At 38.9% G+C, this 16716-nt stretch overlaps 1 protein-coding gene across 1 annotated transcript in view; it reads right to left on the bottom strand.

The window, feature by feature from the left end:
* Positions 1–4458: 4458 nt before the first annotated feature.
* Positions 4459–16716, bottom strand: part of LOC106603489 (delta-sarcoglycan) — a 113022-nt gene continuing 100764 nt past the window's right edge. Inside the window, exons 7-8 of the mRNA XM_014197253.3 lie at positions 9246–9369; positions 4459–7186 (exon numbers count right to left, since the gene is read on the bottom strand). Of these exons, the coding sequence (XP_014052728.1) occupies positions 7007–7186; positions 9246–9369 (304 nt within the window). The 3' untranslated portion in view covers positions 4459–7006. The remainder of the gene's footprint in view (positions 7187–9245; positions 9370–16716) is intronic.

Genomic DNA, 16716 nt, shown 5'->3' with positions numbered 1-16716 from the left:
TTAAAATAAGTTTATTGATACAGTTTAGATTGCAGCTCAATTCATAAATACAAACTGTATACAGAAATAAAATTAAGATAGTTAACTGACATACATCTTCGCATTATTACAATGATGTCTATATCCATTTGTTTTGCATAGAATGTGCAAGGATCTTCTTCATTTACATCACAAAAAAAAAACGTTACAATGATTTCTCCATTTTAGCAAAAATGTGTCAACCCACCATTTTGAAATGTAATATTTAAATGAAATCTTCTGAAAGAGGACTAAATAAATGTATGTGAACTAAATTAATGTCATACCACAACATGGATGACATAGCTTTCACTTTTGAAAGCGATATATCAGCTCTATATCTTGAAATATGAAACAATATGCTCTTTTGATTGAAGAGAAGACAGGGAACCGATGTCCCGTTCCAAATAATCTCCCGTGGGCAGATTCTGCATGTAGACTGAAGAATCTGCCGGGACTAAATGGGATGCGTGAGATAACGAGCAGCATTAGTTCAGGCTTTTGGGGTTTCGTCACTGGTTATTTGGACGTGTCAGGATTCGGCGAAGGCGGTGCTCAAACTGCTTCGCCTCGAGTGATTCGCGCATGTGCTCACACGGATTGGAAGGGGGGGGGGGTCCTTTTGCAAGAGTGGAGACATAGTCTTTGGCGGAACTCTCAATATCTAATATGCATGAACACAGAAGTTAATCACGCTGACCATATTACGCAAGATTTTACTTCTGGGTTAATAACAGAGATTACATCCCAAATGACTAGCTGTATTTACACTATTTTCAGACAGATGGGAGAATGGCCCATCATGCCAAACTCAAAGCAAGGTACGAAGCGAAAATGTGATTGATTGTGAGTGTTGTTTTGTTTTCAACATGTCCTCATTAACATTTTGTGTTCCTTTCACATGTACTGCTGTTCAAAATCGCCTCGACACATGGTGCAATACATTTTTGTGAAGCTAAGAAGTAAACAAATTACACAAGAATGCACAATTTCTCAAAACTCACAAAATACATGTCCTTCAATCATTTAGTGTTTACACCCATTTTAATGAATTAAAAGTAAATTAGAATATTATAAACATTGCACTCAAAGTCATGTTTTTAGCTCAATAGACCATGTTCAACTGGAGAGGTGTGAGAGACAACACATACTGTAGCTAGCACACAAGATCAAAAGAATATGTCTTGTACAATGACAGCTCTGATATATTTATAATTAAGAGTCTGGAGCCGCTGGCAGTTAGCCCACTGAACATACAGTATAACTATGTCCCCATCATAACAGAGAAAGTCTATCTATGTTCGGGCTATATGTCACTCTCAGTCTATAAAATAACCACTGCCAGACAGACACTGTCAATTCATAGACCCCTTTGCGACTTTTGTGGGTTTGGTTCTATTGGCAGGGTTTTATTTTGAGGGTTTGCTTTTTTTAAATTACCATATTCACAGGGGAATTATTTCACAAATCATGTAAACGGTCCAAAGTAATCCATATGAAGTCATGCATGTCAGATAATCCCTCTGAAGATATGTGTAAAATATGTTTGATAAAGCCCTTTAGGAAAATCTGATTGGAAAGTAGCCACATCCTATATAAGCTGAGCTCCTACATCTTCATTCAGTATGGGCTAACATACTTGTTTCAGAGGACAGCCTTGAACGAAGGCAATGATTCATTTGTGGCTTCAGTGTCTCTTATTAGAATAGTTTTAGAGGAAGTATTAATTGCTGTTCATTTGTGTACCCAGAACCAGAAGCAATGTCTAGTGATTGACTGTTCATTCAAACTACATGCAATCATCCTAAATTAATAAAATACCACCTTGACCTTGGAAAGCCCTAGTCAAGAGTTCAGGATGTTGAAGAAATGATGGCCTTACATAAAGAATGACAAAGACACCCAGAGACTATTCAATAACTGGTAGTTAGAATATCATGTGTGCAGTGGACAGGAGAGTACTGGAGGACTGGGTCTGCTTTGAATGATTTACAATCCTTAGTCTGTTATTGGGGCTGTGGCAGAGTCAACTAGTGACTGGGCACTTAGCAAATACTTAGGTCTCTATTCAATCTGTATCGTGTAAATTAAGCATTAAAGCATGATTGTAATTTAAAGTCAATGTCAATTTGGGTAGTGTTGATACACTCCTCTGATTCAGTCAATTAGCACAGGACACACATGTTTGTACACTGTGTGTGTGTGTGTGTGTGTGTGTGTGTGTGTGTGTGTGTGTGTGTGTGTGTGTGTGTGTGTGTGTGCCCGTGCATGTGCACAGTTCCTAGTGAAAGTCTACACATCCCTTGCATGTTATCACAATTTGCAACCTTAAAATGTAATAAAACAATAGATTAAATTGAGAGAAAAAAAATGACAGTTATACAAACTTGTTTAAAATTTCAAATTGAAAGAAAAAATTTAACATTTTCCAAATGAATTACAATAAAAAAACAAATATGTCTTGATTGCTTATGTCTTCACATCTCAAGTGAATACTTGGTGGAAGCACCTCTGATATCCATTACAGCTGTGAATGATTTTGAATAAGATTCTACCAACTTTGCACTACTCTTATGGCATCATATATCTATTGATTTTGTCAAAATTGCTCAACCTCAGTCAATTTGATTGGAAATCATTGATGCACAGCAATATTCAAACCTTACCTGTGATTTTCAAGCAGATTTAAGTCAGGACTGACTACACCAGTCAGGAACACTCAACACAACTTGGAAAGACATTTTGTCCTGCTGAAAAATACAACTATCCCAGGGTTAGGTATTTAGAAGACAGGTTTTCTTTCTACCTGGGTTTTTGCCACTTTCATATTTATTTTGATCCAGACAAACTCCCCACTGCTGGTGGCAAGCATACCCTTAACATGATGCTGCCACCACAGTACTTTGTTTCACTCTTGTGTTGTATTGGATTTGAACCAAACCTAAAGTTTTTAATTTAGGCCTGAAAGTACATTTATTTGGCATGTTGTCTTTCAGTATTACTTAATTAACAGCCTTGTTCAAACATAATAGATTATTTGGAGTGAACTTTTTAACACAGGCCTCCGTCATTGTACTTTGTCATATGTAAGGGATAACCAACGAGGGGCTATGGGTTCTATGGAAAATAATGAGCGACGTGGAAGGTGTGCTCCAGAAAACGCAAGCTTCAAGAGAATGCATAGAGCCCTGAGTTGACTATCACTATTTTACCATGGCTATAATTTAACACATTGCCCCTACAAATGTGTTCATTTTCCAGTAGGAATATGTTCAACATCCACTGAAGTAGCTAGAAAGTTCACTAGATACCTACAGTAGTTGCCAAACAGACAAACATACTTGCTAGTTTAGTCAACCAAACCTTCAGTCCTAGCTTGCTATATTAAAAATCTGACAATTATGCTTTAAATTAGATTTTTGCTTTCAAAACCAGTTCAAACAATACATGTAAGAATGAACTATAGCCATTGAATTCTACTGTGCTGATATATCGTGCATTATAGGGAAATAATGCCAATCTGGAATGCCCTTCAAGCCAATCAGAAACGAGTATTCAACAATGCCTTGGTATAAAAGCCAGTATTGTGGAGTAAATGCAATGTCGTTGATCCTCTGTATTTTCAATTATTGTGGTGGCAGCATCATGTTATGGATATGCTTGTCACCAAGAGGGACTAGGGAGTTTGTTAGGATCAAAATACATATTCAAAGAGCAAAGCCCAGGTAAAAAGTTAGAGGAAAACCTGTCTCAGACCTCTGAATACGTAATCCTGGGATATAGTTTCATTTTTTCAGCGGGAAAATTACACACATTTCAAAAGACACACCAAAATGGCTTTCTAGTGGTGTTGAGTGTTCCTGAGTTTCCAGTATCATTCCTGACTTAAATATGCTTGAAAATCAGAGACAATGTTTGAATATTGCTGTTCATCAATGATTCCCAACCACATTTACTGAGCTTGAGCCATTTTGACAAAAACAATGGACATAAGTTGACCTAAGCATTATGCAAAGTTGGTAGAATCTTATTCAAAGTATTTCACAGCTGTAATGGCTGCTAAAGCTGCTTCCACCAAGTATTAACTCTGAGGTATGAAGACATATGCAATCAAGACATCTTAGTTTTTAGTTTTTTATTAATTTGGAAAATGTTCAATTTTTTTTTATTTCCGTTTGGAGTAGGTTGTGTTTGTAGACCAGTAGGGAAAACAATCCAATGTAATCCTTTGTTAGATTACATTTTAAGGCAAAATAATTGTGACAACTGTGAAAGGGATGTGGCACTGTATATACAGTATGTGTGTGTCTCATAACTTTTTGATGGTGCCAAACATCTGAAATATAAGAATGCTGTAGTTTAGGACAACTGATCTGCTTTTCAGACAATAATAACTGTATAAAACAGACACAATTAAATGCAATGTGCCTGGGGAAATGGTTCAGTCATCTTGCAGTTTAGTTTATTATATACTCTCAACAATACTCAGTGGCATTTTACAGTGTGCACATCAGAAATCAAAATAAATAAAATGCTTTTATGTGGAGAAAAATTATATTTATATAATTTTACAGAGGCGATATAAAACATAACATCTCTTGAATATACAGTAGCACAATGCTCCACAACATTGACAGAGCTGTAAAAACCCTGTGGTAAAAACCCTCCTGAAGACTGTATTGCTTTCTTCAGCATGGATGATGAGCTAATAACAAGTGGTGTAAGATGAGGCAAACGGCCCCATTCAAATGGAGTAAAAAAAACAGATGTTGATGCCAGGCAAAGTGGACTTTAGGAAATCCTTTTGCTCTCTAATGAACTTGAACACAGACACTGTTCACTTCAGATCGCCTCAGAAGGATTGCAGTGTATGGGAGCTAAGGACAAGACAAGTACTCAATGAGTACCGTACAAGATGACTATGTGTTAAGTCATAGTAGGGGCCCCTCCGCTTTTTGGTTTGTGTGTCTGTAACTCTGAGCATCATTAAACAAGTAAAGCCAAATACACAGTCGATAGAAGACATAAAAAAAAACTCTTAGTCGAACAAATTCCACACGACACACGTAAGGAATGCAAAGACCTCACCCAACTGCCAAACAAAATTGGCAAATGTTTCGTTCTATTGTTGATCTCAGTGTGTGAGAAGTTTACACAAAATAAAGAAAAAGCAATATAACCTTTCCCAACTGGCAAACATGGTATACTAAACATGCTAACCTGTAGAATATCAAGATATTTACTTATTCAATCTTTTTTTGTTGTTTGAAAAACACATGATATTATAAAAGCTTTAATTTAGAAAAAGAGCAGATTTTTCATTTCATTAGGTTGTGCCCTTGACACACTCAGATGTGATTATGTGTATTTACAGATAAACGGTATAAAAAGTTGACACTCTTGCAAATATTTCAAAAACAAAAACCATGTGTTTACCAATATGTCGGCCCTGATCTTCTTGTCAAAGGCATTAAACCGCTGAAAAAAGACAACAGGAGAAGAAGAGAGAGAGGGTGTGGGTGCATGCAGTTGGGTGAGTCAGAGAGATCTTTGCATTCCCATCCTCTACACACAAAAAGGATTGAACCAAAAGGAAAAACTAATGTTGACAAAAAAAAGTCTGTGTGATGTGCTTCTCCTTGCCACAAGTGCATTGATATAAGGCACAGGCACAGTTTCCCCTCTTTGAACAGAGTGGGTCAGTCCCAGTACGAGGAATTGGTAGGGTGACCACCTGTGAAGACCATCACCATGCAATGTTTACTATTACTACTACTACTAATGTTCTCTTAGTGGTGTGGGTTTAAAATCTGTGCTGCTTTTGTTTTCTTCATGATTTTAAAAAGTCAACGTTGACATGAATTGACATGATATGAAAGTGAACCAAGCCTGACACGTTGACAGTCAAAATCATTCACAAAAGAAAACACTATTGTTACACTCTTCATATTTCAAATGTTACAATATCGTTAGAACTGCTCAAATTTTATCATTGAACAAAATAGCAATGAGCCTTCTATCACTACATGTGTGGTAGGTGGCATGAAGCAGAGAGATGGGGAGATAGCAGGATATTGCAGGGTTTCTAATGTGGGTGATCACCCTAGTGATTCTGGTACTGAAATTGTCTTCAGGACATCGAACAGAACATTGTCTCTCCGAGTGTCTCTTTGTAAATCTCAGGAGGATCCCTCTCAGTTCCTGTCAAAGGCTGTTAGAAGGAACAGACCCCCTAAGTGTCAATGTATATGCATGATTGCGTGTGTTTCTGTGTATGTGTAGATAAGGTTTTCTATGTGTTGCATTGTGTATGTGTTTCACTGCATGTGTGTGTTTCAGTATACATGTGGATGTTGGTTTCAGTGTGTGTGTGTGTTTCGATATGTCTGTATGTATGTATGTATGTATGTATGTATGTATGTATGTATGTATGTATGTATGTATGTATGTATGTATGTATGTATGTATGTATGTATGTATGTATGTATGTATGTATGTATGTATGCGTGTGTGTTTCAGTGTGTGTGTGTTTCGATATGTTCTGCATGTATGTATGTACAGTGGGGAGAACAAGTACTTATTTCCCTCATTAAAATGCAAATCAATTTATAACATTTTTGACATGCGTTTTTCTGGATTGTTTTGTTGTTATTCTGTCTCTCACTGTTCAAATAAACCTACCATTAAAATTATAGACTGATAATTTCTTTATCAGTGGACAAACGTACAAAATCAACAGGGGATCAAATACTTTTTTCCCTCACTGTATGTATGTATGTATGTATGTATGTATGTATGTATGTATGTATGTATGTATGTATGTATGTATGTATGTATGTATGTATGTATGTATGTATGTATGTATGTATGTATGTATGTATGTGTGTATGTGTGTGTGTGTGTGTGTGTGTGTGTGTGTGTGTGTGTGTGTTTCAGTGTTAGTGTGTGCATGTGTGTGCTTCAGTGTTAGTGTGTGCATGTGTGTATTCTAGAGGCAGACATTGTTGCTGATCTGGCAGGTGGAGCCTGTCCCGGCCTGTGATAGGAAGAGTTTCCCGTTGGGACAGACACACACCTCATAGACAGTCTGCCTGGTAGTGGTCCCCGAGGGAGAGGCCTTGCCCTCAGGCAGACGCAGCAGCCTGATCCTCCGCGCGTCCAGAGTGATCTGACCACAGGGAGACAATGAGTTAAATGAGGACAGAGTCATGTTATTTATTTATGTATAGATGTGGTAAAGAGGTCAATCGAACTAGATCAAAACACTGGAATTGCCATGGAAACACGTGGGGGAAAGAGCTGTGGGGGAAAAATCCCGAGTCTCCTCATTGCCCCCAAACAAAATTACCCTACATTTAGGCTATTATTTATATGTGTATTTCACACTATGTTGAGGTAAAAACCAGAGTATAATGCTTGTATGGATGTCAACCCCAACACATGTTCATGTCATCGTTACCAATCAACTGCATTACAGTTCAAAACTACTTTGACTACAACCACCGATTTCTGAATGTGAGCTATGCTAACCATCTTATAAGAACGGGAGTTAACAAAGCCATGGGAAGTAGGGGTGCTGAGGGGGCTGCAGCACCCCTGAAAAATCTGAATTAAAAACAAATCTTTATAAAAAAAATTGAATAATTGAAAAAAAAGGAGTGCCCTGCGCCTTTGCTAGTCCTGTATTAGCTGACCGTTATAGCTGTGTCCCCCGCCCCGCCCTTTCTAAACTTGATTATATTATTACATATTACGCAGCGAAAACAGCCAAATATATCCACATTGAACTTAAGTAACCACATTGTGGGTCTGTTACAACACATAAATATTGACAGATTTGACAAATATCCACTTTGTTAGATCAGGTTTGTTGAATGCGCGCCAATCTGGTCAATGAAACATCCACGTTCCATTGAGTCCTTTACCGCATATATAGTTGGATGGGTGGGTGAGAGAGTGAGAGAGAGAGAGTAGAGAGAGATAACTGTGTGGCTCTACCCATGTATAGCCTCTACTACCTAACTTCAAGACAATCACAATGAGAGATGATAAATCACTCAAAGCTCTGTGGACAATATACTGTAGATCCGTTTGTATTACCTGTTCAAAGCACCTCTGACATTCTTCTCTGGGCTGAAGAGAAGTGGCTATTGACTGACAAAGCCGTTTATGGCATTAACCTCTTAACGGCCACACACCCAACTCATCTCTGTACGCTGAATTATTTACTCCTTTATGATTTAAGACTGACAAATCCATACCCAGCGTTTAAGCTACCAATCAATTCCAGCAATAACTTCTCACTTTACTCCGGTATTATCATTTGAATTGGTACAGTACTTCTCTCTCGCCCAACTTTACCATTCCACCAAACCAGACAGTCAGTCTAAATCCCATCTCTCTAACCTCCTCTCCCCCTCGCCCTCCCGGGACTTTTAAGGGGTTGTATTTCCCTAGCCGGGAGAGGATCTGCTCTTAATATAAAAGGTAAAATGAGTCATTTCCAGGGGCCTCAGGGAAGCATTCCTATCAAATGACCTGTAACACTTTTAAGTAGGGAGTCTCAGCTGACTTCTCCACACATCTGCTATTGAGATAATCTCTGCAGTGAGAGAGAGGCCGGGGGCCGGGTATCAGCAGGTCTCTAATAGATAAACCTCACCACTAATTGCGGTTGGAAGTGCCAAGGGGCTCCTAGAGAGCAAGAGGTGCCTTGTGAAGTGTCTGTCCACGAGTCAGGCAGGTGACAAATGGACAGTTGGAAGGCAACTCAAATGGAGTGTGAGAGCAGGGGTGCAGTTACATGAGGAAGATGGCAAAGCACTAAATGTTTGATATAAGCCACATCAAGTCCATAAAATTGAGAGGGGCCTCTGTTCATGTATTAAATCAAATAGTCCCATGATTCTGTTAAATTGTCTGATAAAACTTTGGAAGAATAACCCAAGGGCAACAATACAACAAGTAAAGTTTTACCCTCATCAACATTCACTTCAGATCATAACATCGACAGACAGATATACAGATGTAGAGTATACACAGTTTAAGAAGTCTTAATGCAGCCTTCCTGACTTCCTGACTTCCTTCCTTCATGAGATCAGTGATTAACTAATCTGACATAACTTGAAAATAAAAGCTATGGGGTGAAATCCTTTAGATCAATGACTACTTTAACGGAGGAGTAAGAAAATATGCAAAGATAAAAGTTGAGAGAATGGGCCCCCTACCTCTCCGTCTTTGGACTCTAGGCGTAGGTCACTTCTACATGTGGCCTGGATGTCCCCTGCCTCTGCTAGGATCTGGATTCCTTTAGGGGCCTCCATGTACAGAGACCGTGTGGGAGACTCCAGGCTGGAAGAGAGAGAAGAGACAATTCCATCAATGAATGACTGAATACCCAGGAGAAATCAGAAGAACCATAGCCATGGGGGTAGAGATGATTTATTAGGGGTTCACAGCAAAGCTATTGTTATTCTTTAATAAAAAAACATTCTTGACAGATAAGTCAAGCGTAGATTGGTAATAGATTTTTTAAATTTGGCACACAGAAACGACAGGCCATGATTGACTTGGTCAAAAAGAATGGTACTGATTGGCCTGTAGGTGCCTCAGTTATAAGCAGTCTCACTTAAACCCTCATATCCACCTCCAAATAACACCAAATATATGCCCATATGTATGTAGGCCCATGGTAGATCTGTTAACTTAGTTTGAGAAAGCTAAGGGATTTGTTAAGAGATGGCTGAGTTATTGATCAATCAGAAAATCTGATTTTACGTGTCCATTTAAATACTTTGTAAATCCACTTCACAATGGCCTATCACATTTTTACGTTTCAGGTTCATCAAATACATTACCATGATGAACCATGTTAAGTTTGTTATTGGCGTACAGTATCTGGACATCTGTTTTTGGGAGATGCTGGTTTATCACATATCCGGTCGTGAAAATGTCCTTTCGTAGGATACCTGGAGGGCTTGTTCGACATTGCAGCTGACACTGTAGCCGACAGTGCAGGTGAATGCCTACTGACTGATCTACAAAGAACCTTGCATCATAAATAACTACTCATTATTATTTGTAGATCAGTCAGTAACAATTTACCCATGATATAATACGGTTTTGATCCTCTCGAACATGGCCATTAATATCCGTTGGTTGATTGGTTGAGGCTTTTTGGGTGCATGACGTCACTCCGAGCTCTTACCAAAACACAAAACATGATGGATAGTTTATCTCACCTCGGATCTGATAATACCCACGCCCCAATAACATTGTCGCCGAGGAGGGCTTGCTAGCAACAGTATTTGAGTCATCTCAGGTGTTTTCTTGTAAAACAGCTCAGCTAGCTAGGGAAATGCTAATTCACAGAGTGTACAAAACATTAGGAACACCTGCTCTTTCCATGACATAGCTTCCATGACACCTGGTGTCTTTCCATGATACCAGGTGAATCCAGGTGAAAGCTATGATCCCTTATATATGTCACCTGTTAAATCCACTGAAATCAGTGTAGATGAAGGGGAGGAGACAGGTTATTAAAGAAATACTTATAAGCCTTGAGACATGGATTGTGTATGTGTGCCATTTGGTGTAAATGGGCAAGACAAAATATTTAATTGCCTTTGAACGGGGTATGGTAATAAGTGCCAGGCGCACTGGTTTGAGTGTATCAAGAACTGCAACGCTGCTGGGTTTTTCATGCTCAACAGTTTCCTGTGTGTATCAATAATGGTCCACCACCCATAGGACATCCAGCCAACTTGACACAACTGTGGGAAGCATTGGAGTCAACATGGGCCAGCATCCCGGTGGAACGCTTTTGACACCTTGTAGAGTCCATGCCCTGACGGATTGAGGCTGTTCTGAGGGCAAAAGGGAGTGTAACTCAATATAAGAAAGGTGTTCCTAATATTTTTTTACACTCAGTGTATATATCCTTAGAAGCTGTGTGAATATAAAGTCACTGCAACCTTAGATGGCTGCACCAGACCAGTTGGTGGCACTATAGATGTTATTGGCACAAGCGGCACTAGAGCAATAACTATTGGTCAAGTGGAATTTTTCTCATGCAAATTAATATTAGATTTAAATCATGCAGACATACAATGTGAAATATTGTGATTAGTATATCCATATATTCACATATTGTTGCCCTATTATGTGATCTGAACATACTGAAAAGTGGATATTTTATTCAGTAAAATGAGAAACCGGAAGTTCTGTCGCTTGCGCAGTCAGCATATTACAGCTGTGAGAGTGTATTGAATTATTCTGGAATGCTAATGTGGAGTGTACCAATGGAGATTTAAGTCAACATGGTAATGCTTTCACTGATTGCACATAAAGGAAAGTAGTTCCTTCATGATAGAGGGCTTGTTTCGTTATCCAACTGATCTTGTGTCCTTTCTGTCATCCTGTCCACCCCGTTCATTGCTGCAGCAAGTGACTACAACACACATCAAGTGAATAAAACACACTAAAAGTGACAGGTAAATTGAGATTTCCCAAAATTATTTCTGCTTGCTGCCATATGTATCAGTGGTTCATATATAGGGCCTCCATTGTGTAAGAATATGCTATCCATGTCTATCTGTTGGGGGAGTGTTGTTATCACTCTGTCAGGGATAGGAGATATGAACCAGAGTGTGGAACGGAGACAGGGAGACACTAGACAATGATCTGGGATAAGAGGTTGTGGCTGTGACTGCAGTACCAGAGCTTCCAGTTCATTTCCCTCTCTCTGTCTTCTCTGGCCCCTGCCAGCCTCAGCTGCCGCACAACAAAGGAAATTAAGTATCGATGACATGACCAACAAACAACAAGCAGAATTTATATTCAAATAACTAGCTGTCATCTTTATTAATATCAAATGGGTTTGCTTTGCCTTTACATAGACATTCAAGTGCTGTAGTGGAGGATGAATTCTAGATGAAAGATCTTGAATCATATCAGATTTCCATTATGTATTGCTGTGATATTACTTGACTGTATTTTAGAATTGTATTATGATATTATATATCATATTATTATATTCTAGTATATTACTGCCATTTCATTTGTTCACGTTTGGAAAATGAGGACATGAAAAGGCAACAAAGGGGCCTGGGTTATAACTATAATCACATAATGGCCACCGACGGAAACAACATCTCCACCCCGCTGATCCTCAACACTGGGGTCCCACAACGGTGCATTCTGAGCCCTCTCCTGTACTCCCTGTTCACCCATGACTGCGTGGCCATGCACGCTTCCAACTCAATCATCAAGTCTGCAGACGACACTACAGTGGTTGGCTTGATTACCAACAACGACGAGACGGCCTACAAGGAGGAGGTGGGGGCCCTCGGAGTGTGGTGTTAGGAAAATAACCTCACACTCAACGTCAACAAAACAAAGGAGATAATCGTGGACTTCAGGAAACAGCAGAGGGAGCACCCCTAATCCACATCGATGGGACAGTAGTGGAGAAGGTGGAAAGTTTTTAGTTCCTCGACGTACACATCACGGACAAACTGAAATGGTACACCCACTTAGACAGCATGGTGAAGAAGGAGCAACAGCGCCTCTTCAACCTCAGGAGGCTGAAGAAATTTGGCTCACCGAAAACACTCACAAACTTTTACAGATGCACAATCGAGAGCATCCTGTCGGGCTGTATCACAGCCTGGTATGGCAACTGCTCCGCCCACAACCGTAAGGCTCTCCAGAGGGTAGAGGTGCATCAAAGCTGGGACAGAGAGACTGAAAAACAGCTTCTATCTCAAGGCCATCAGAATGTTAAACAGCTATCACTAACATTGAGTGGCTGCTGCCAACATACAGAGTCAAATCTCTAGCCACTTTAATAATTAATAATTGGATGTAATAAATGTATCACTAGTCACTTTAACTTCTTATGGAACAGTGGGTCTAGCGTCCCACCTCGACAACATCCGGTGAAATTTCAGAGCTACTATAAATATTTAACTTTCATAAAATCACGAGTGCAATACATCAAAATAAAGCTTATCTTGTTGTTAATCCAGCCAAGGTCTCAGATTTCAAAAAGGCTTTACGGCGAAAGCATACCATACGATTATCTGAGGACAGCGCCCAGCAGACAAATCATTACAAACAGTTACTCCAGTAGAGGAGTAACAAAAGTCAGAAATAGCGATAAAATTAATCACTTACCTTTGATGATCTTCATATGGTTGCACTCACAAGACTCCCAGTTACCCAATACATGTTTGTTTTGTTCGATAAAGTCACTCTTTATCCTGTTGGGGCTCGGGGGCAGTATTGAGACATTTTGAAAAAAATATGTGCCCATTTTTAACTGCCTCCTACACCAACTCAGAAGCTAGGATATGCATATTATTAACACATTCGGATAGAAAACACTCTGAATTTTCTAAAACAGTTTGAATGGTGTCTGTAAGTATAACAAAACTCATATTGCAGGCAAAAACCTGTGAAAAATAGATCCCAAAAAAATGTGCATTTTGTGACTGTACTATTTAGTGTCATTGTTTTATAGATACCATAGTGAGAAAGGATTCATTTCGCAACACCTACGGCTTCCACTAGATGTCAACGATCTTTATAAAGTTGTTTGAAGCATCTATGATAAACAGAGAGCAAATTAGAATCCAAGGAAGTTGACATGTCATCACTTCATTTTTTTGCGCCTGCGCATAAATCTGAGAAACGTGAGTTTGTCATCATTTTTTATCTAGACATAGGATAGGTTGTGTGAAAATATTACTGATGTTTAACGTTAAAAATGGACCAAAAGATTAATGCTAAACAACATTTGACATGTTTGAACGAACATAAATAGATTATTTACTAGGTTTTTTTAGCTTTTCGGCGTGATTTTACCAGCCCCCCACCACGTTTTGTGGGAGCATAATGAACGCTAAGTACTTGGTGTTATTTGGACATAAATTATGAACTTTGTCAAAAGAAACCACATTTGTTCCGGACCTGGGATGCCTTCCGGACCTGGGATGCCTGTCTTCTGATGGAGATAATCAAAGGTAAGGGGATATTTACAATGTTATTATCGATTTTAGATGATGCTAACTGTATAGCATAGCCTGTTGTTCTTAGCATAGCACCCCGTTTATTGCAAAATGTGATTTCCCAGTAAAGTTATTTTGAGATCTGGCCATTCGGTAGCAATTACGAGATGATAATATATTATTCTTTGAATGACAATATTATAATTTACAAATGTTTTCGAATAGTAATTTTGTTATGTTCACCGGAAGCATTTCAGAGAAGAAAAAAATCTGAATTTCACGCTACTGTAAAATGCTGTTTTTGGATATAAATATGAACTTGATGGAACAAAAAATGCATGTATTGTATAACATAATGTCCTAGGAGTGTCATCTGATGGAGATTGACAAAAGTTAGTGCATAATTCAAGCTGGTTTCTGCTTTTGGTGACGCCTGACCTTGAATTGAAAATGAATGTTTGTACTTTTGTGGCTATGTACTGTCCTAACATAATCTAACTTTATGCTTTTGCCGTAAAGCCTCTTTGAAAATCGAACAATGTGGTTAGATTAAGGAGATGTTTATCTTTTAAATTGTGTAAAATAGTTGATTGTTTGAGAAATTGAAATTATTAGATTTTTGATGTTTTGAATTTCCAGCCTTGTTAGCAATCCCGGCTCGGGGTTCATTGCTAACCTGTAGCCCCAACAGGTTAAATCCAAAATCCTCCATTTTGTTAGCGCGTTTTGTTCAGTAATCCACTGTCTCAAACAACAACAAATTGCAGAGCGTGAAACTCAGCAAAACAGAAATTCTCATAATAAACATACATAAAAGATACAAGTGTTATACATAGGCTTAAAGATAAACTTCTTGTTAATCCAACCACTGTGTCAGATTTCAAAAAGGCTTTACTGCGAAAGCAAACCATGCGATTATGTGAGAACAGCGCCCAGCAGACAAATCATTACAAACAGTAACCAGCCAAGAAGAGGAGTTACAAAAGTCAGAAATAGCAATACAATTTATCACTTACCTTTGATGATCTTCATATGGTTGCACTCCCAAGACTCCATGTTACACAATAAATGTTCGTTTTGTTCGATAAAGTCACTCTTTATGTCCAAAAACCTCAGTTTTGTTAGCGCGGTTTGTTCAGTAATCCATTGGAACAAAGCCCGGTCACAGCATGCAGACGAAAAATCAAAAAAGTACCATAGAATTTCGTAGAAACATGTCAAACGATGTTTATAATCAATCCTCAGGTTGTTTTTGTCATAAATAATCGATCATATTTCAACCGGACAATAGCTTCGTCAATAGAAAAGGAATAACAAGAAAGGCACGCTCCCGGTCACACGCAGGACTTATGACTGGAAATTTCCTCTGTCCTCTCATTGAAAGTGGTGTTTGTCACTCATTTTTCAGAGTAAAAGCCTGAAACAATGCCTAAAGACTGGCCACATGTAGTGGGAGCCATAGGGATCATGAACTGCATCATAAGTCTTTGTATGGTGGATAGGCTTTCAATGGAAAAACAGCCATTTCAAAATAAAAGCATTTCATGGATGGATTTTCCTCAGGTTTTCGCCTGTCATATCAGTTCTGTTATACTCACAGACATTATTTTAACAGTTTTGGAAACTTTAGAGTGTTATATCTAAATCCACCAATTATATGCATATCCTAGCTTCTGGGCCTGAGTAGCAGGCAGTTTACTTTGGGCACGCTTTTCATCCAAAATTCCGAATGCTGCCCCCTATCCCCAAAAAGTTAAACAATGCCACTTTATATAATGTTTACATACCCTACATTACTCAGCTCATATGTGCAGTGGGCTCCAAAATTACTGGCACCCCTGACTGGCAATGCACAAACAATACTTAAAAAAATATAAACAACATAATTATAGAGATAAACTCAAAATACCAACATGTGAGAAATTCTGTACTTTATTAATGTTTCAATGGAACCAACCAAAATCATACAATTATTTAATACAAAATAAATGTAACCAAAATCAAGGTTTCATAATTATTGGGACTCCTCATTTAGTACTTAGTGCCACCACCTCTGGCAAGGATAACAGCATGGTCTTTTCCTGTAATGTTTGACAAGGTTAAGGAACACATTTGGAGGAATTTTGGACCATTCCTCTACGCAGATCCTTTCAAGATCCTTCCAAGATCCTTCACATTCTTGGGTTTGCGCTTATCAACTGCCCTCTTCCACTCAGCCCACAGGTTTTCGATTGGATTGAGGTCCGGCGACTGAGATGGCCATGGCAGAACATTGATTCTGTTGTCACAGAACCATTTCTGTGTGGCTCTTGAGGTATGTTTCGGGTCATTGTCTTGTTGGAAAGTCAACCTACGGCCAAGTCCCAGCCTTCTGGCAGAGGCAACCAGATTGTCAGCCAAAATTGTCTGATACTTGGTGGAATTCATTATGCCATCAATCTTAACCAGTGCCCCTGGACCTCTGGAATTAAAACAGCCCCAAAACATCACTGACCCCCCCTCCATATTTCACCGTGGGTATGAGGTTCCTCTCCTTGTATGCATCTCTGTTTCGACGTCAAACATGCCTATGCTGTATCTGACCAAAACTTTCAATTTTGGTCTCATCTGACCAGAGCACCTTCTTCCAGTCATAATTTAAATTACATTTGGCAAACTCCAAGCGCTTACGTCTGTGTCTTGGGGTCAG

This window comes from Salmo salar, chromosome 04 (assembly GCF_965601325.2).
Source record: "Salmo salar chromosome 04, fSalSal1, whole genome shotgun sequence".
In the NCBI taxonomy this organism is placed as follows: Eukaryota; Metazoa; Chordata; class Actinopteri; order Salmoniformes; family Salmonidae; genus Salmo; species Salmo salar.
This window is presented reverse-complemented; position numbering and strand designations above follow the sequence as displayed.